Raw genomic sequence first — 18,526 nt, 5'->3', positions numbered from 1 at the left:
CGTTCCCGGCGGGCCTTGCGACGCGCGCGGTTGCGTGCTGACGCGTTTAGTTGGTCGTGCTGACGTGCAACGCGGCCCAGGCGGGGTGCGAGTGGCGCAGTCGGAGCCCGCTGCGGCCCCTGAGGAAGCGAGGAGGCGGCGGTGTCGGCTGAGTCGGGCGGACAGGCGAGGCTGGGCCGCGGCTCCAGGCCCCGAAGGACTCAGGAGCTCGATCTGCGGCAGCACCTCTCCCCCTCGGAGGCGGCGGGCGGAGGCGGCGGCGGGTGAGAGGGTTAGGGAGCGAGCGAGCCGGGTGGGGGAGGGGCGGCGGCCCCGGCGCCAGGCCAAAGCGCGCGGAGAACGGCCCAGGCCGCCGCGCGCACGCGCGCTCGCCGCCCCTAGCTCGCGCGGACGTCCCTGCTCGCCTGCCTCCCCTCCCCCTCTCCCGCGGTTCTTGTCGCGCGCGGGCTTTTATTCCCCCTCCCCCATGGCAACGGCGCGCGCCGCCGAGTGCACTAGGGCTCGCGCGCGTTCTCGGCGAGGAGTGGGTAGCGCGCGGCTCGGGCTTCTCGTCTCCCGGACGCGTGCGGCGACGAGGCCCTGTTGCAGCTGTCCTTGCCGACATTTTGTTTGCGGGGAGGGGGCTGCGGCGGCGGGGGCCGGCTGTCGGCTCCTTTGCCCCGCTCCTCGCCGGCGTCCGGCCCGTCCGTCCCTACCCGGGGCTTGGGGTCTGGCCCTTAGCCTCCCAGACTACCGGGCGCCGCGCAGCCCCCTCCCCCATCCCTCAAGGCCGAAAATAGGTCTTGGCGGCTCAGCCTGTGCAAAGAAGGTCTTGACTAGATGTCTCCTAGATTTCGGCATTTTGGATTCGTTACTGTCTGCCGTGAAGTATTAAGCGAAGCGTTCAAAACGTTTTTTTTGTTGTTTTTAATTAAGTATTCAGTCTAGGTATGTTAAGGCAGACCACGTGCTCTTTTCTTTTTTTGCACCTTTTCATGATCTCCTCCAAAGTTGTGTTGAAGCTGGGGAGGCGGCTGCCAGCCCTTTCTTGAGAAAGCGCAGGGTTTTGTTATAATTCGACTCAAAACTCTTCCAGACCTTGGTTTTCACGCAAACGCTTATGTAAGATAGCTTTTGGGTCAAAAATTTTAAAAGTTGTGTTGTCTTTGCTTTTGAGTGTGTTGAATCTAGGCCTCTTTTACTGAGCCAGTACTTCAGCTTTTTGGGTTCCATAGTCCCTAGTCAGCTACTGTGGTGCCCCGTGCTGAACTTGATGTGCTTACGTATTACTTAGTTTCATTTTCCTGCACCGTCCGCTCCCTTTTTGGTGCGTTTCTTTCATTGACTGTCATAATACTGAATTTTAAGACTCCTTTTGTCTTGTTAGTTTAACATGTGATAATTCTCCAACAGAAAAAACTGCTTTTTATTTTCTTTTGCAGCTTGCTTTTACTATCTGCCTTTAGCTTGGGTGACTTTTGCATGCCCATAGTCCGTGGATCCCAGTTTTAAGTATCTCCATTTAGGTTTTGGTGATTTGTGTATATGTATTATTGATACACCGTTCTTGTCCATCTGTCCTTTTGGAGCATTGTCTTGGATGCCATGGTATTCCTGTTTTTTGTTTGTTTTCTTTGCTGGGTCATTCTCTAAAAGTAGTCTGTTGTGATTGAATACCCTTTGCTTAGCAGCTGCTGGTTATCCTTTTCCAGGGAGTGGGAGGATTATTGTGTGAGGTGGTATGGAAGTGTGGGTGAATGGTTAAACCGAAGAATTAATTGCAGGTCAGAAGCTTTCTGCAAGGGAAGCAGAAACTAGGTAGGGTATAGAGAGCCAGAGAAAATCTAGCTTAAGAGTAAAGAGAAATTTTGAGAAAGTAAAGGCGAAGGTTGGAAGATTTCTTGTAGTATAAAGAAATTTTTCATTTCACACAATTTCGCTTGCCTTTCCTAGATTTAGCATCATCCTTTACCCCAATATGGTTATTTTTTTGTTTTGTTTTCAGATCTCTAGAGTCTGCAACTGGGATTGGGTAGGGACCCAGCCTTAGAGTTGAGGGGTAAGGGGTACCAAACTGTTCTAGAGATGAGCTGTCTTCTTTTTATTCAACATCTACCTATAAAGGGGGAGGTTAGTACATTTTTCCAGGAGTTTGTATAATGTTTCTTCCAGAGTATTTTAAATGAAACTTTCCTTTTTATCCAGTTCTGTGTTCTTTTCCTTCTGCCTTCACTAATATCTCCACTTTGTTCCTTGGGTTCTTTTCCTGGGGTCCTTTTCACTCACGCATTTCCCTTGTGACACTATCTTGGACAGGAGGAGTTGGAGAAGAAAGAGAGTACATAGAGCAGGAGAAAGGCATAGAGTCTGTAGGCAAAAAACCTAATCAGGAAAGAACTAGCATTTGAGGGTTTCTTCAGAGTCATGTGGGGCTGGATGAGAAAAACTAGGAAGTAAGGTAATGAGGGGACTGTTAAAGTCAACAGTTTGACTTTAATGAAGGAGAGGGAGAAAGAGTGGGGTTTTTGTGACTTAGGTGTGGGGAAAGGATGTAGAGAAGGTATGGGGAACAGTGGGACTAGAGGCCCCTTTGATACACATAGAGTGTTGAGTTGAAAACGCAATCTTTTAACAGGAGCTAGGGAGACTTGGGTGAGCCACAAACCATGTGAGAAATCCTATTGGGAAGGAAATTGAGGAAATAACATATCAGTCAGGATGGTTGATTGGACATGCCTCTTAACTGAGAGATGAAGTATATGAGGATTACGTATCTAGGCTTCATGTGTTTCTGCAGCGCGTGCTGGCCTTTTAGGTTAGGCCTCCTTTTGGATATCTAGGGGTTCTTGAGTCAATTTGTATTCATAATTTCTGACTACGTTCAGGGTAGCTAGCCTGAAATGCTTAGGTTAGTTCTTGGAAGACTCTAGACTTGACTGCAGGCCTTTGTGTGCCACAGATCTCTTTCTCTCTCTGTTTTTATTTTTTGTTGGTGTTTGTTGTGCCCTGTTTGGAGGCCTCAGTCAGTTGCCAGGGGTTAGGAATCAGAATAGTTGGTAAAGATATCACTTGTGCATATTGGGTTCAAAGGAGAATAAAGGGATAGTGTGGAGAAATTTGGGAGAAATTGGATCTTTGGGGTGGGTAAGGAAAAGCTAGGTACAAACAAGTGGCTTTTGCACACTGAGGGTAAAGACTGTAAGAGTTGGTCTTGATTTGGTAGAAAGAAAGTGAGGGAAGGATGAAGGAAGGGTTTGTTTAGGAGACCAGGAGGATTATGCAGCCAAAGGAGGTTTAGTGTGGAGAGACCTGTTGAAGTAGGTTTGAAGAAGAGCAGGGATTTGGGTGGTGGTGAGTGGCTAGTTTGGGGCCAGGGGCCTGACCCGTGTCTCCCCGCTCCCCCTCAGGAGCGGTGGTGCCCCCCCGGGCACGGGGCCATGTACAACGGGATCGGGCTGCCGACGCCCCGGGGCAGCGGCACCAACGGCTACGTCCAGCGCAACCTGTCCCTGGTGCGGGGCCGCCGGGGTGAGCGGCCTGACTACAAGGGAGAGGAGGAACTGCGGCGCCTGGAGGCTGCCCTGGTGAAGCGGCCTAATCCTGACATCCTGGACCACGAGCGCAAGCGGCGCGTGGAGCTGCGATGCCTCGAGCTGGAGGAGATGATGGAGGAGCAGGGGTGAGGGAGGTCTGGGGGAGAGCCACGCACCCAGCGAGTGCAGAGCCGGGGAGTTAGGTGGGCTGTAGGGAGCGTTGGGCAAGTTGAAAGAGGCCTGGAGAGAAGTGAGTTGTAGGAGGGGAGGTGGTAAAGAAGATAGCGAATTGAAAGGAGTTGAGGGGCAGTTCAAAGTGAAACCTGTGTCTGGAACATAAAAGGGAGCCTGAGGGAGTCTGAATTATTTAGATGAAGGCACAGGGGGAATGAGGGGGGCCATTGAGAAATACATGCTTTAAGGGAGAGGTGGGGAAGCAGACCAGGCAAGACACAAGAGCTTGGTAAGCTGATATGTGTTGTCATTGGTAGAGAAAAGGAAGGTGAATGGATGTAAGGGTTGAGGCCTTTGAGAGTAGCAAAGGAAAGAAAACAGGATATTGGAATAACACCTGGATAAAGGGGATCATGAGTTGGGTAGGGAAGTGAGATTTGTGGAAAAGGAGCACGTTCAGGCAGAAAACCTTTTAGAGCAGTGGTTTTCAAACTTCAGCAGTGGCGTCCCCCCTGTTTTTTTGTTTGTTTTTTTTTTGACAATGCATGTTACTTTGGAATCCCATGAAATGAAAGACCTGTTCATGTTGATTGAAGTTGGGGAGGAACACTTGGAACTCTGCCTGCTTAACTTTCCTCTTTTGGCCCCGGAGTGTAGCATGTTTAAAATCCACTGTTCTAGAGGGTGTAGTCAGTGCAGGGAAGAAAGATTACAGGAAAAGAGCAGAATTTGAAAGGAGGGCCCTTTGGGTGACAGTGAGTGAAACATTTATGTGTGCATGGAAAGGGAAGGGGTCCTGCTGGGAACGAGGGAATTGTAAACCCGGGTCTGGGGAGAGTGTCTGGTCAGGCTCTAACCTTGAAGGCTTTTGTTCTTCAGGTACGAAGAACAGCAAATTCAGGAAAAAGTGGCGACCTTTCGACTCATGTTGCTGGAGAAGGATGTGAACCCTGGGGGGAAGGAGGAGAACCCAGGGCAGAGGCCAGCGTGAGTGTTTCCCTCTCCATTTTCTCTGGACTCTCTTCTGCTTTTGCTGTTCTCTCTCCTTACTGTGGACTTTCTCCCTGCTCTCTGCCTTTTCTCGTGGCTGTTTGGTCCATGCCTGCAATTGTGTGAATATGACTCTGCATTTTGTTGTCTATCTCCTTTAGACCTTTGACCTTTTCTTCTCTAGGGTAACTGAGACTCACCAGTTGGCAGAATTGAATGAGAAGAAGAATGAGCGACTCCGAGCTGCCTTTGGCATCAGTGATTCCTATGTGGATGGCAGCTCTTTTGATCCCCAGCGTCGTGCTCGAGAAGCTAAACAACCAGCTCCTGAGCCTCCCAAACCTTACAGGTACACGAGATTAGTGTCAGTTTCTCTTCCTAATTCTAAGTGCTTTGCTCCATTTTTTGTGTGTGGATTATTTCTTCTCATATTCTTAAGATTTTGTTCTGAAGTTGAAATGGCTCAGAAAATTCATCTTAGCACCCATCTTTGCTTCTTTTCATCTTCACTCAGCCTTGTCCGGGAGTCTAGCAGTTCTCGCTCACCAACGCCAAAGCAAAAGAAGAAGAAAAAGAAGAAAGATCGAGGACGGTAAGTTAGTTGGAAAGTTATTTTAGTAGCCAGAGGACCGCACCTGTCAGGCTTTTTCTCTTTGGAAATAGAGGATTTTTATTTCTAGGAAGCAGGAGGGAGTTGTCAGGAAAGTCAGGGAAGAGGAGTTACCATTCAGGTCTCAGCTGAGAGCAAAAATATGTGTGCTGCTTCAGTGGGGAAGGGTTGATTGTGCAGCTGTACAAAATTGATCAGAATTTTGGTACTGTTCTGTTTTGAGGTTTGTTGTTATAGGTACTTATGCTGCTTAGTAAAGTTCTGGGTGTAGATCTGGCACATAGGTGCTGTTGGAGTTGTTCTGTGCAGCCTTCTGAGGATGGATCGTAAGTAGGGTGGGCCAGGGAAGGAGGCAAGCCGAATGACCCTGTTTCTGAACCCATGTTTAGCAGGTCAGAGAGCAGCTCTCCTCGACGAGAGAGGAAGAAGAGTTCTAAGAAGAAGAAGCACAGGTATGAGGTGGGCGTACATGGAGTGATGGGAGAAGCTTGGTGAGTTCAGGCATAGATAATGGTTTATGTTTTATTTATTTTTTATCCACAGGTCAGAATCTGAATCCAAGAAAAGGAAGCATAGGTAAGAGCTCTTTGTGGCATAGGGAGGACAGTGGCACATGAAGTGGTGAGCCGTTGCTACCTGATGGCTTTGTTTGCTCTTTTTTTTTTTTCTCCTTAAAGCTCAGTTCCTTGATTCCCTGCTGGTGATTCTCCTGAATGACAGTTCTTCCCTTTCTACTTTTGCTTGTTTTTTTCTTTAAAAATGATTTTTATTTTAAATAACTTTGCCTTATTTCCCAGGTCTCCTACTCCAAAGAGCAAACGTAAATCTAAGGACAAGAAGCGGAAGCGGTGAGTAAATTAGAGGGAAATTTGCTTAATGGGTAGATGAGTGCCACTTGGGGATAGGGCAGTCCAGTAGAAGGTTGAGGGATGGATAAGGGGAACCTTGTAGACCTTTGACAGTACCCTGAGCTGTGATATTGGTCTTTCTGCAGATCTCGAAGTACAACTCCAGCCCCCAAGAGCCGACGGGCCCACCGTTCAACTTCTGCTGACTCTGCTTCTTCTTCAGATACTTCCCGCAGTCGGTAAGGGGTGGTCCAGGAGGAAGGGAGGGAGAGGGACTTGTGGGTTAATCAATTTAATATTTATTGAGCGCCCACGGTGTGCTAGGCGCTGCACAGACCATTCGGAAGACACGGTCCCTGCCCTCTAGGAGCTGACAGGCTAAAGCAACAGGATGGACAGACATATACATTTCCCCTTCTCTTTTTTTTTTGTTTTTTTGTTTTTGTTTATTTTATTTATTTTGTTATTTTTTGTTTTGTTCTGATATATATGGACTGCCAGAATAGGGGGGGTGGTGGTTTGTTCGTGGTGTCTGGGGGAGGAAGGAATCCTTACCCTGGCTTCCTTAATCGGGGAAGGCTTCCTGAAGGAGGTGGGCTCAGAGGTGAGTGGTGAATGAAGCGGGTAGGGAATGGACTGGGTGGAGGGTTCTGGGAGGTTTGGGGGAGGTAAATATGAAGGGGTAGAGGGAGAATATTTTTTGGGGATTGATGTTGAGAAGAGAAGGAGCAAAATGAACTGGACCTGAATTTCAATATGAGTAATTTGAATCTTGTGAGTGAGAGAAGGTTTTTTGGAGGAGGGTTATAGTCAGGAAAGGTAGATGGGAGCTGGGGAGGGGGTTTTCTGTTCTCTCCTGAACTGATTTTCTTTCTCTCTTCCCGTCCTCAATTACCTCTCGCAGGTCTCGAAGTGCTGCAGCTAAAACCCATACAACTGCCTTGACTGGACGAAGTCCTTCGCCTGCTTTGGGGCGTCGAGGGGAGGGAGATGTACCTCCCAGGGAACCAGGTACTACCAACATAGGGCAGCCTAGTAGTCCGGAGCCTTCTACAAAGCAGCCTAGCAGTCCCTGTGAAGACAAAGACAAGAAGGAGGTATGTTCCTGAATTAATGGATGTTCTTGGGGTTGCAAGGCTGTGGATTCAGGATAGCTGTTCAGAGTTAAGGAAAAAGTAAGATCAAGTTTTGTTTTCTGATTTGTCTCTTGGTATTCATAAAGTTCTCTTTTGCATCTGCAAATCATTTAGAATTGTGACTTTCAAACTTCACTAGGTATTAATAATAGATTTTACCTTACTATTTTGTTTGTAAATGTAAGATAAAACTCGGAACAAAAAATTTTCTTTACACCTATTAGCCATTTACTATTCAGTGTCTCTAGTATTTATTTCATTAAATGCTGGTTGTGGCTTACTAAAATTTCTCAGTCCGCTGAGTTGCTGCTTGCAGTCTGAAAACTACTTTCGGAAATATTTTTTCCATACCTTTTCTTTTATACTTGCTGCTGCTGCTAAGTCTCTTCAGTCGTGTCCGACTCTGTGCGACCCCATAGGCGGCAGCCCACCAGGCTCCGCTGTCCCTGGGATTCTCCAGGCAAGAACACTAGCGTGGGTTGCCATTTCCTTCTCCAATGCATGAAAGTGGAAAGTGAAGTCGCTCAGTCACTCAGTCGCTCAGTCGTGTCCGACTCTTAGCGACCCCATGGACTGCAGCCTACCAGGCTCCTCTGTCCATGGGATTTTCCAGGCAGGAGTACTGGAGTGGGTTGCCATTGCCTTCTCTGTTTATACTTGCTATTCTAATTCAGACTCTAATCATGTTTTCTTATTTCTATCATCACAATATATTTTTAATTGCTCTTTGATAAAGTTGTAGCTCTCCTGTTATTTTTCACATTCTCCAGAGTTGCTTTTCCAAACTGCAAGTTTGATCACCTCAGAAGCATAATTTACTTCCTATTTCTCTTGGATTATGTTTTAAGGTTTTTATAACTTGGTCTCTTTTTCTGTGTTTTCCTATACTTTATCCTAGTTTTTGTTACTCACGTGCCATGTTCTCAGTTTTTTCCCTTTAATGTAGTTATTTTTAAAGGGTAAAGTCAGTCACTTTGGGAAGTTGCTTTATCTTTACATTTAAAAATATTCTTCTGCAGTCAGCATGTTATAGTGGTTGTTGTGAACTAATAGTACATTAGATTGCATTGTTTTTTTCTAGATTATATGACTTTTGAGATTATTATAGACTCTGTTTTCATATGTTTTTAACTGTATTTTGTACTGTGTGATTATTGAATGAATGTGACCGCCTGTGGTGAGGAAAAGGTGTTTCATTGGAAGGGGTGTTGGGACCTTACAGATGATAGGAAGTTTTGGTGCTTACATTATCCCTACCCCTACTCTCTTTTCCACTCTTAGAAATCTGCAGTTCGACCTAGTCCCTCTCCGGAAAGGAGCAACACAGGGCCAGAACCACCGGCTCCCACTCTGCTCCTTGCTGAGCAACATGGCGGCTCCCCACAACCGCTTGCAACAACCCCCTTAAGTCAGGAGCCAGTGAACCCCCCTTCTGAGGCTTCTCCAGCCCAGGGTCATTCACCACCTAAGTCTCCTGAGAAACCTCCCCAATCTTCTTCAGAGAGCTGCCCACCATCCCCTCAACCTACCAAAGTTTCTCGGCATGCCAGCTCTTCCCCTGAAAGCCCTAAACCGGCACCAGCTCCTGGGTCCCGCCGAGAGAGTTCTTCTCCTGCATCCAAGAGTCGCTCTCATGGGCGAGCAAAACGGGCTAAGTCACATTCTCATACTCCTTCCCGTAGGGTGGGGAGGTCCCGTAGTCCTACCACCAATAAGAGGGGGCGGTCTCGGTCTCGAACCCCTACCAAGAGAGGGCATTCTCGGTCCCGGTCACCTCAGTGGCGTAGATCACGTTCTGCACAGAGGTGGGGACGATCTAGAAGCCCCCAGCGACGTGGCCGCTCTAGGTCTCCTCAGCGGCCAGGCTGGTCCAGGAGCAGAAATGCACAGAGAAGAGGCAGGTCTAGATCAGCAAGACGAGGCAGGTCACACTCTAGATCCCCTGCAACTAGGGGCAGATCTCGTTCTAGAACACCTGCCCGGAGAGGCAGGTCTCGGTCTAGAACACCTGCCAGGCGGAGGTCACGATCTAGAACACCCGCCAGGCGGAGGTCACGATCTAGAACACCCGCCCGGAGAGGCAGGTCTCGGTCTAGAACACCTGCTAGGCGCAGATCTAGGACCCGATCACCTGTACGACGGAGGTCTCGTAGTAGATCACCAGCCAGGAGAAGTGGCAGGTCACGTTCCAGAACCCCAGCCAGGCGTGGGCGCTCACGCTCTAGAACACCAGCAAGACGAAGTGGCCGGTCACGCTCTAGAACGCCAGCTAGACGAAGTGGCCGGTCACGCTCTAGAACCCCAAACAGGAGAGGGAGATCACAGTCTAGGACACCAGCAAGACGGGGAAGATCCCATAGTAGAAGCCTAGTTAGACGGGGAAGATCTCACTCTAGAACACCACAAAGAAGGGGCAGGTCTGGCTCATCATCAGAGCGGAAGAACAAATCCCGCACATCACAGAGAAGGAGCAGGTCCAACTCAAGTCCAGAAATGAAGAAATCGCGGCTTTCTTCTAGGCGGAGCAGGTCTCTCTCTTCACCAAGGTCCAAAGCAAAATCCCGTTTGTCTGTGAGGCGAAGCCTTTCAGAGTCCTCTCCGTGCCCTAAACAAAAGTCTCAGACACCACCAAGGCGCAGTCGCTCTGGATCATCCCAACGCAAAGCTAAATCCAGAACGCCACTGAGACGAAGTCGCTCTGGTTCTTCTCCGCCTGGTAATCAGAAATCTAAAACACCATCAAGGCAAAGTCATTCCAGTTCATCTCCTCAACCTAAAATGAAGTCTGGAACGCCACCAAGGCAAGGGTCCGTAACAAGTCCCCAGATAAATGAAGAGTCTGCAACGCCACAGAGAGGGAGCCGTTCGGAATCATCACCTGACCCTGAGGTGAAGTCTAGGACCCCTTCGAGACATAGCTGCTCTGGGTCTTCTCCTTCTAGGGTGAAATCTGGCACACCTCCAAGACGGAGCCGATCTGGGTCGTCATCTCCACAACCCAAAGTAAAGGCAGTAACATCACCAGTCCAAAGCCATTCTGGCTTCTCTTCTCCAAGTCCTAGTAGGATGACATCTAAAACACCTCCAAGGCAAAGCAGATCAGTGTCTCCATGCTCTAAGACAGAATCTAGGTTGTTGCAAAGACACAGCCATTCTAGATCTTCCTCTCCAGATACCAAAGTGAAACCTGGAACACCACCAAGACAAAGTCACTCAGGGTCTACTTCGCCGTGCCCCAAAGCAAAGCCCCAAACTCCACCAGGGCATAATCTTGGATCAAAGTCCCCATGTTCCCAAGAGAAGTCTAAAGATTCACTAGCACAGAGTTGCTCTGAATCCTTCTCCCTCTGTCCAGGAGTCAAGTCTAGCACACCACCCTCATTTCTGCAACAGAAAGGACAATCTCCAACTTCACCAGACTCCAGATCTGGTACTTCAAGCCCAGAAATGAGACCAAGTCATTCTGAGTCTCCATATCTGCAGAGCAAATCTCAAACACCTCCTAAGGGCAGCTGCTCTAGGTCCTCATCTCCAGTCGCTGAGCTGGCACCCAGATCTCCAACAAGAGGTGAATTGTCAGCAAGTCCTAGACTGAAATCCGAAATATCTCCAGAACAGAGCAGGTCCCAGTCTGACTCTTTCTCATATCCTGCCATAGACTCTAAATCTCTTCTGGGGCAGAGCAGATTAGAGCCTTCTGAATCAAAAGAAAAAACTGGCTTACTCCTGCAGGAGGATGTTAGTGCATCACCTCCAAGACTAAGAGACAAATTGAGTCCTCCTCCAGTGCAGAATAGGCCTGAGTCCTCACCAATACTCAGAGATACCCCTAGAACTCCATCAAGGGAAAGAGGTGGTGGTGTTAGGTTATCTCCAGATACAAAAGACCAAAGTTCTGCATTAGCTAAGCCAAGCCAAGATGAAGAATTAATGGAGGTAGTAGAGAAATCTGAAGAATCATCAAACCAAGTTCTGCCGCATTTGTCTCCAGAACGTAAAGAAACTGCTGGAAGTAATGTTGAATCATCTCCAGAAATAGAAAGGCCTGCTGTACCTTTGACTCTTGACCAAAGCCAGTTGCAGGCTTCTTCGGAAGAAGTCCCTGCAATGGCCTCAGCTTGGAGCGGGCCACACTTTTCTCCAGAACATAAAGAACTGTCAAACTCTCCTCCCAGGGAGAATAGCTTTGGATCACCTTTAGAATTTAGAAACTCAGGAGGCCCTGTTGCAGAAATGAATACTGGATTTTCTCCTGAGGGTAAAGATTTGAATGGACCTTTTCCTAATCAGCTAGAGACAGATCCATCTCTAGATGTGAAAGAACAATCAACAAGGTCCTCCAGACACAGCAGCTCTGAGTTATCCCCAGATGTGGTGGAAAAAGCAGGAATGTCTTCAAACCAGAGTGTGTCTTCACCAGTACTTGATGCTATACCCAGAACACCTTCAAGGGAAAGAAGTAGTTCTGCATCTTCTCCTGAACTGAAAGATGGCTTACCCAGAACTCCCTCAAGGAGAAGCAGGTCTGGGTCTTCCCCAGGACTTAGAGATGGATCTGGGACTCCTTCCAGGCACAGCCTATCTGGGTCGTCTCCCGGAATGAAAGATATACCTAGAACACCATCCAGGGGGAGAAGTGAATGTGATTCCTCTCCAGAACCAAAAGCTTTGCCTCAGACTCCTAGGCCAAGGAGTCGTTCTCCATCTTCCCCGGAGCTCAACAATAAGTGTCTTACCCCTCAGAGAGAGAGAAGTGGGTCAGAGTCATCAGTTGAACAGAAGACTGTGGCTAGGACACCTCTTGGGCAGAGACGTCGGTCTGGATCTTCTCAGGAACTCGATGGGAAACCCAGTGCATCCCCTCAGGAGAGAAGTGAGTCAGACTCTTCTCCAGATTCTAAAGCTAAGATACGAATGCCACTCAGGCAGAGGAGTCACTCTGGATCCTCTCCGGAGGTGGACAGCAAATCCCGGCCTTCTCCTCGGCGTAGCAGGTCTGGCTCATCCCCTGAGGTTAAAGAGAAGCCAAGAGCAGCACCCAGGGCACAGAGTGGTTCTGATTCCTCTCCTGAACCCAAGGCTCCTGCCCCTCGAGTCCTTCCAAGACGAAGCAGATCAGGTTCATCAAGCAAAGGCAGAGGCCCTTCTCCTGAAGGAAGCAGCAGTTCCGAGTCCTCTCCAGAACACCCTCCCAAATCCAGAACTGCTAGAAGAAGCTCTCGGTCATCACCAGAGCCCAAGACTAAGTCTCGTACTCCGCCGCGGCGTCGCAGCTCCCGGTCATCTCCTGAGCTGACTAGGAAGGCCCGGCTCTCCCGTAGGAGCCGTTCTGCGTCATCCTCACCAGAGACCCGCTCTAGAACTCCCCCAAGACGCCGAAGAAGTCCCTCAGTGTCTTCCCCAGAGCCGGCTGAAAAGTCAAGATCCTCACGCCGGCGGCGTTCAGCATCCTCTCCACGCACTAAGACAACTTCAAGGAGAGGCCGTTCTCCTTCACCAAAGCCTCGTGGGCTCCAGAGGTCCCGTTCCCGCTCGAGGAGGGAGAAAACCAGGGCCACTCGACGTCGGGATAGGTCTGGATCTTCTCAGTCAACCTCTCGGAGAAGACAGAGGAGCCGGTCGAGGTCTCGGGTTACTCGCCGTCGGAGGGGAGGCTCTGGTTACCATTCAAGATCTCCTGCTCGGCAGGAGAGTTCCAGAACCTCCTCTCGACGTCGCAGAGGTCGCTCTCGGACACCCCCAACCAGTCGGAAGCGTTCCCGCTCACGCACATCACCAGCACCGTGGAAACGCTCCAGGTCTCGGGCTTCTCCAGCTACCCACCGGCGATCCAGGTCCAGAACACCCCTGGTTAGTCGAAGGAGGTCCAGGTCTCGAACCTCACCAGTCAGTCGGAGACGATCCAGGTCCCGGACATCAGTGACTAGACGAAGATCCCGATCAAGAGCTTCGCCCGTGAGTCGAAGGCGATCTAGGTCCAGAACACCACCAGTAACCCGCCGACGTTCAAGGTCGAGAACACCGACCCGCCGGCGTTCCCGTTCTAGAACGCCACCAGTGACTCGAAGAAGGTCCAGATCTAGGACTCCACCAGTAACCAGAAGGCGATCTCGAAGCCGAACCTCCCCTATCGCTCGCAGAAGATCGAGATCCAGAACATCCCCAGTCACCCGAAGGAGATCACGATCTCGCACTTCTCCAGTAACTCGAAGGAGGTCTCGCTCGCGAACCTCTCCAGTGACACGCCGCCGATCGAGGTCCCGAACTCCTCCAGCTATTCGGCGCCGCTCCAGGTCTCGAACCCCATTGCTGCCACGAAAGCGCTCTCGAAGTCGCTCGCCACTTGCTATTCGCCGCCGTTCCCGATCCCGTACTCCACGAACAACTCGGGGCAAACGGTCCTTAACAAGATCTCCTCCGGCCATCCGCAGGCGTTCTGCCTCTGGAAGCAGTTCCGATCGATCACGTTCTGCTACTCCTCCAGCAACAAGAAACCATTCTGGTTCTCGGACACCTCCTGTAGCTCTCAATAGCTCCAGAATGGGCTGCTTCAGCCGTCCTAGCATGTCACCAACTCCTCTTGACCGCTGTAGGTCACCCGGAGTGCTTGAGCCCCTCGGCAGCTCCAGAACACCCATGTCTGTCCTGCAGCAAGCTGGCGGTTCCATGATGGATGGTCCAGGTCCCCGAATTCCTGATCACCCGAGAGCATCTGTACCTGAAAACCATGCTCAGTCAAGAATTGCACTTGCCCTGACGGCCATCAGCCTTGGCACTGCTCGGCCGCCTCCGTCCATGTCTGCCGCTGGCCTTGCTGCGAGAATGTCCCAGGTTCCAGCTCCAGTGCCTCTCATGAGTCTCCGAACGGCCCCTGCAGCCAGTCTTGCCAGCAGGATCCCTGCAGCCTCTGCAGCAGCCATGAACCTGGCCAGCGCCAGGACACCTGCCCTCCCCTCAGCAGTCAACTTGGCTGACTCCAGAACACCAGCTGCAGCAGCAGCCATGAACTTGGCCAGCCCCAGAACAGCGGTGGCACCTTCGGCCGTGAACCTCGCTGACCCTCGTACTCCCACAGCCCCAGCTGTGAATCTAGCAGGAGCCAGAACCCCTGCTGCTTTGGCAGCTCTGAGTCTCACGGGTTCTGGCACAGCTCCAACTGCTGCAAACTATCCGTCCAGCTCCAGAGCACCCCAGGCTCCAGCCCCTGCAAACCTGGTGGGTCCTAGGTCTGCACATGCCACAGCACCTGTGAATATCGCCAGCTCAAGAACCCCTCCAGCCTTGGCCCCTGCAAACCTCACTAGTGCTAGAATGGCTCCAGCCTTGTCTGGTGCAAACCTCACCAGCCCCAGGGTGCCCCTCTCTGCCTATGAGCGTGTTAGTGGGAGAACCTCACCACCACTCCTTGACCGAGCCAGGTCCAGAACCCCACCAGGGGGCCCAGGCTCCAGAACCCCGCCATCTGCCCCAAGCCAGTCTAGAGTGACCTCTGAGAGGGCTCTGTCTCCTGCTTCTAGAATGGTCCAGGCTCCCTCACAGTCTGCTCTTCCTCCAGCTCAAGATCGGCCTAGGTCCCCTGTGCCATCTGCTTTTTCTGACCAATCTCGATCTTTGCTTGCCCAGACCACCCCTGTAGCAGGGTCGCAGTCCCTTTCCTCTGGGACGGTGGCAAAGACCACGTCCTCTGCTGGTGACCACAATGGCATGCTCTCTGGCCCTGTCCCCGGGGTGTCCCACCCAGAGGGTGGGGAACCACCCGCCTGTGCGGGGGCCCAGCAGCCTTCCACACTGGCTGCCCTGCAGCCAGCCAAGGAGCGGCGGAGTTCCTCGTCCTCCTCGTCCTCCAGCTCCTCTTCCTCCTCCTCGTCGTCCTCGTCGTCCTCGTCCTCCTCCTCTGGCTCCAGCTCTAGTGACTCGGAGGGCTCTAGCCTTCCTGCGCAACCTGAGGTAGCACTGAAGAGGTGAGGGGACTTGTAGAACTCTTGTACGGGGAAGGCTTCGGGGATGGTTGGTGGGAGTGGGGAGGGAGAAGCCCTATCCAGAGGTTCTTTGCTCTTTGAGAGGAGGTATGGGACCCTGACCCTTAAGATGGGGGTAGAAGAGAATGCTGGGGTGGGGGTTAAAGGGGGGAGGGATGGGACAGGTAAAAGTCTCCGAAGGTTAATTCTCTAGAGGATAATGATAAGTTTTCCGTCTCTACAGAGGACAGAACTAGAGGAAATGGACTTAATTTTACAGCAGGAGGGATGGCAGTTAGACCTCAAGAGGAACTCCCTGGGCTGGAAGGATCTTCAGAGGTCATCCTATCCCTCTCCCTGCCTCCAGGCAGGACGGCCCCTCCCCCAGCCAACCCGCACACACAGTGGCCTCCCCAAGCTGCGGCTCTCCTCTCCGAGGACGGAGACCACCCAGCTCGGCTTCCACACCTGAGCCCAGGGGCCTTATTTCTCCTTCAGGGACATTCTTGAGGTTTAACCTTGATCCCTTTTGCTGCGGGCCCCAGCCTGTTGCTTGTGTTAGCAGTTGTTGGGTCGGCTGGGGCCACGCTCTCCAGAGAATGCGCTCACAGGCTCCCGGCTCAGCTCTCAGTTCAGAGAGCTCCCAGGGCCTTCCTCAGCACCCCTCCCCCACTGCCGTTCCTCCAGGCCAAGGAAGGTAGGGTTGGGGCTGGGGCAGCTCGTCTCCACGTGACACCCTCTTCTCCCACAGGGTCCCCAGCCCTGCCCCAGCCCCCAAGGAGGCTGTTCGAGAGGGCCGTCCTCAGGAGCCAGCCCCAGCCAAGCGGAAGAGGCGTTCTAGCAGCTCCAGTTCCAGCTCCTCCTCCTCCTCTTCATCATCCTCCTCCTCTTCCTCCTCCTCTTCTTCCTCCTCCTCCTCCTCTTCCTCATCCTCTTCTTCCTCCTCTACTTCTTCCTCTCCCTCCCCTGCTAAGCCTGGCCCTCAGGCCTTGCCCAAACCTGCAAGCCCCAAGAAGCCACCCCCTGGCGAGCGGAGGTGAGTGCTGCCTTGCTGGACACAAGGGTGGGGTGTGACCCTGGGTGTGTCTGCTCGTACAGGAGGAGTTGGGCTTTCCTCTCCCTGCCTGCTCCTCTTGTGCCCTGTGCTGGCGGAGGGCTGCGCCATCCAAGCGGGTGCGTGAGCCAGAACTGGGGAGTCCTAGATTCCTTCCTCTCCCTGCCCATGACATACAGCCTGGTCCCAGGTCCCAGGGATTCTAGCTTTTTAAGTCAGCCTGTTACTGTTACCAGGGCTCTGGTCTGGCCACCGTCATCTTCTCCCGACTCTGTCCACAGCCTCTTCCCTGTCTCCCTGCCTCCACGCCATTCTCTTCCACATGTAGCCAGAGGGATCTTTCTAAAACCGCACATCTGGTTACTCCCTTCACTCCACAAATCCTTCCGGGACGCCCTGTGGCCTGCAGGATAAAGCCCCACCTCTGCGGGAATGGCGTGTGAGGCTCTTCACCAACTGGCCTTGCCTGCCCTGTGTTCTCCTCTCCTGCCCGCCCCCACACATGCCCTGTGCTCCAGCCACACTCAACAGCGCCTTGCAGTCTAAGGAGAACCCCATGCCTTTGGACATGCTGTTCCTCCTGCCTGGAATTCCCTTGTCTGCCTGGTGAACTCGTTCTGCAAGACTCCGCTCAAACAGCACCTTCGAGAAGACTGCCCTGCCCCTTCCCTGCCCTGCCCTTGTCTTCCCTCCCCTGGGTCCCCAGACCCCGTGTACATCCTGTGTACAACTGTGGGGCTGCTTCCCACACATGGGGCCCAGCGAGCCTCCCTTGGCCTCCCTTCACCATCAGACTGAGCCCCTCCAAGGGCAGGGACTGTCTTTATCTTTGCGTCCCCCGCTGCACCGTGCCCCGCCTGTTGGGGGACTCGGTGGATGGTGTGCGGGCGGATGGGTGAGTGAGCGGATGAAGGTGGGTCTGAGGTTGGCCCTGTGTGGTATGAGGTTTGGCGGTCAGGACCTGGGGTGGGATGGGGGTGGTCCTGAGTGTTGGCTGCTGGGTTTGGAAGAGTGTGGCACTATGGCGACCTGCTCTGATCCCCAGGTCCCGCAGCCCCCGGAAGCCAATAGACTCCCTCCGGGATTCCCGGTCCCTCAGCTATTCGCCCGCTGAGCGCCGCCGCCCCTCACCCCAGCCCTCGCCGCGGGACCAGCAGAGGTACAGTTACCACTGTGCTCTCCTGCCAGTAGCCCGGTCTAGCAGCTGATTTCTGCAGAGTGAAGCTTTAAGGCTCCAGGGTACCAGGTGTTGGTGATGTGCTGTGTGTGGTCTCATGACGCTTCTCCATTGCAGCAGCAGTGAGCGGGGTTCCCGGAGAAGCCAGCGTGGGGACAGCCGCTCCCCAGGTCACAAGCGCAGAAAGGAGACGCCCAGCCCCCGCCCTGTGCGGCACCGCTCCTCAAGGTGAGTCCTTGTCACACTCCAGGGCTGGGCACACTGCTGACCGCCGCGGGGCTGCTTGGGCCTTTGCATTGATGATTCTCCTCTGTTTCAGGTCTCCGTGAATCCTTTCAGGGGAATTCCATCCTGCCCCAAGTTCTGGAGCTGCGGGGCATGCCCTTCTTTTTTCCCAACAGAGCTGGGGGAAGGGGTCCTTGTCTGCCTTCCCCCCCAACCCTGGCAGCATCCCGTTGGGGAGGGCTCCCTTATTTCCCTCCCTCCTTTTTTTCTTTGTTCTGTGAAATGTTAATCTCTGTGAGTTTTTCCTGGTTCACATGTTTTGGGGGGTTTGGGGTGGGTTGGGAATGAGAATGGGATTTGTGGGAGGGGAGGATATGGTTTGGGACTCCCAGGTTTTGACTCAGAAAGGACTTCGGAGGCACTGCCCCCCTTGAACCCCGAGTTCCTGCGGGGGGGATGATGGTTTGGAACTTGTGGACCTGTGTGAGTTACACCCAGAAGGAAGGGGAGTTGAAATCAGTTGGCTCCTCCTGGCCTCCCAGTGAGGTTGTGGCCCCTCCCCCCAACTTTTCTTCACGTTTCTTAAAGGCATTTTGGTTTTTTAAAATCTGTACAGCAAGAGCAACTTTTTCTGTCAAATAAAAATGAGAAATGCAGGAATTGGGTCTACAAACTTTATTGGGGGTGGGAGGGCTAGGAGAGGAGCTGCCTTTGCTTTCTGGCTGTGTCCCCTGCCCCAAGTGGGGCTGCCCTGAAGAAACAAAGCGGGATACCTTTTTGTCCCCAGGCTGAGAAGGCTGGGCTAGAGGCTGAGGGTGGGCCACACACCAGGGAGGGGCATG

At 52.2% G+C, this 18,526-nt stretch overlaps 1 protein-coding gene across 14 annotated transcripts; it reads left to right on the top strand.

The window, feature by feature from the left end:
- The first annotated feature begins 56 nt into the window (after positions 1-56).
- On the top strand, positions 57-18,344 carry SRRM2 (serine/arginine repetitive matrix 2). 14 transcript variants are annotated; one of them, XM_005224625.5, is made up of 15 exons: positions 57-263; positions 3,387-3,658; positions 4,566-4,673; positions 4,861-5,025; positions 5,191-5,268; positions 5,679-5,738; positions 5,830-5,862; positions 6,084-6,134; positions 6,281-6,373; positions 7,039-7,231; positions 8,552-15,231; positions 15,980-16,264; positions 17,328-17,441; positions 17,577-17,687; positions 17,779-18,344. In XM_005224625.5, exons 2-15 carry the CDS (start codon positions 3,417-3,419, stop codon positions 17,786-17,788), a joined length of 8,223 nt encoding a protein of 2,740 aa, XP_005224682.1. In that variant the 5' UTR covers positions 57-263; positions 3,387-3,416; the 3' UTR covers positions 17,789-18,344. The 14 variants fall into 14 exon arrangements, 11 of the variants coding, with proteins under 11 accessions (XP_005224682.1, XP_005224681.1, XP_002697976.2 ...); XM_005224624.5 differs by having other exon boundaries at positions 5,676-5,738; positions 17,580-17,687; XM_002697930.7 differs by having other exon boundaries at positions 5,676-5,738.
- Positions 18,345-18,526: the final 182 nt, after the last annotated feature.

This window comes from Bos taurus, chromosome 25, assembly GCF_002263795.3.
Source record: "Bos taurus isolate L1 Dominette 01449 registration number 42190680 breed Hereford chromosome 25, ARS-UCD2.0, whole genome shotgun sequence".
In the NCBI taxonomy this organism is placed as follows: Eukaryota; Metazoa; Chordata; class Mammalia; order Artiodactyla; family Bovidae; genus Bos; species Bos taurus.
The sequence above is the reverse complement of the archived record's forward strand: the minus strand, read 5'-3'. Positions and strand labels throughout refer to the sequence as shown.

What these genes read in the sequence shown, in the direction of transcription:
- SRRM2 (XM_002697930.7), top strand. Translation starts at nt 3,417, where the DNA reads ATGTACAACGGGATCGGGCTGCCGACGCCCCGGGGCAGCGGCACCAAC. An exon ending in GAGATGATGGAGGAGCAGGG is followed by an intron (nt 3,659 to 4,565) that starts GTGAGGGAGGTC and finishes TTTGTTCTTCAG; the next exon opens with GTACGAAGAACAGCAAATTC. An exon ending in AAGACAAAGACAAGAAGGAG is followed by an intron (nt 7,232 to 8,551) that starts GTATGTTCCTGA and finishes TTCCACTCTTAG; the next exon opens with AAATCTGCAGTTCGACCTAG.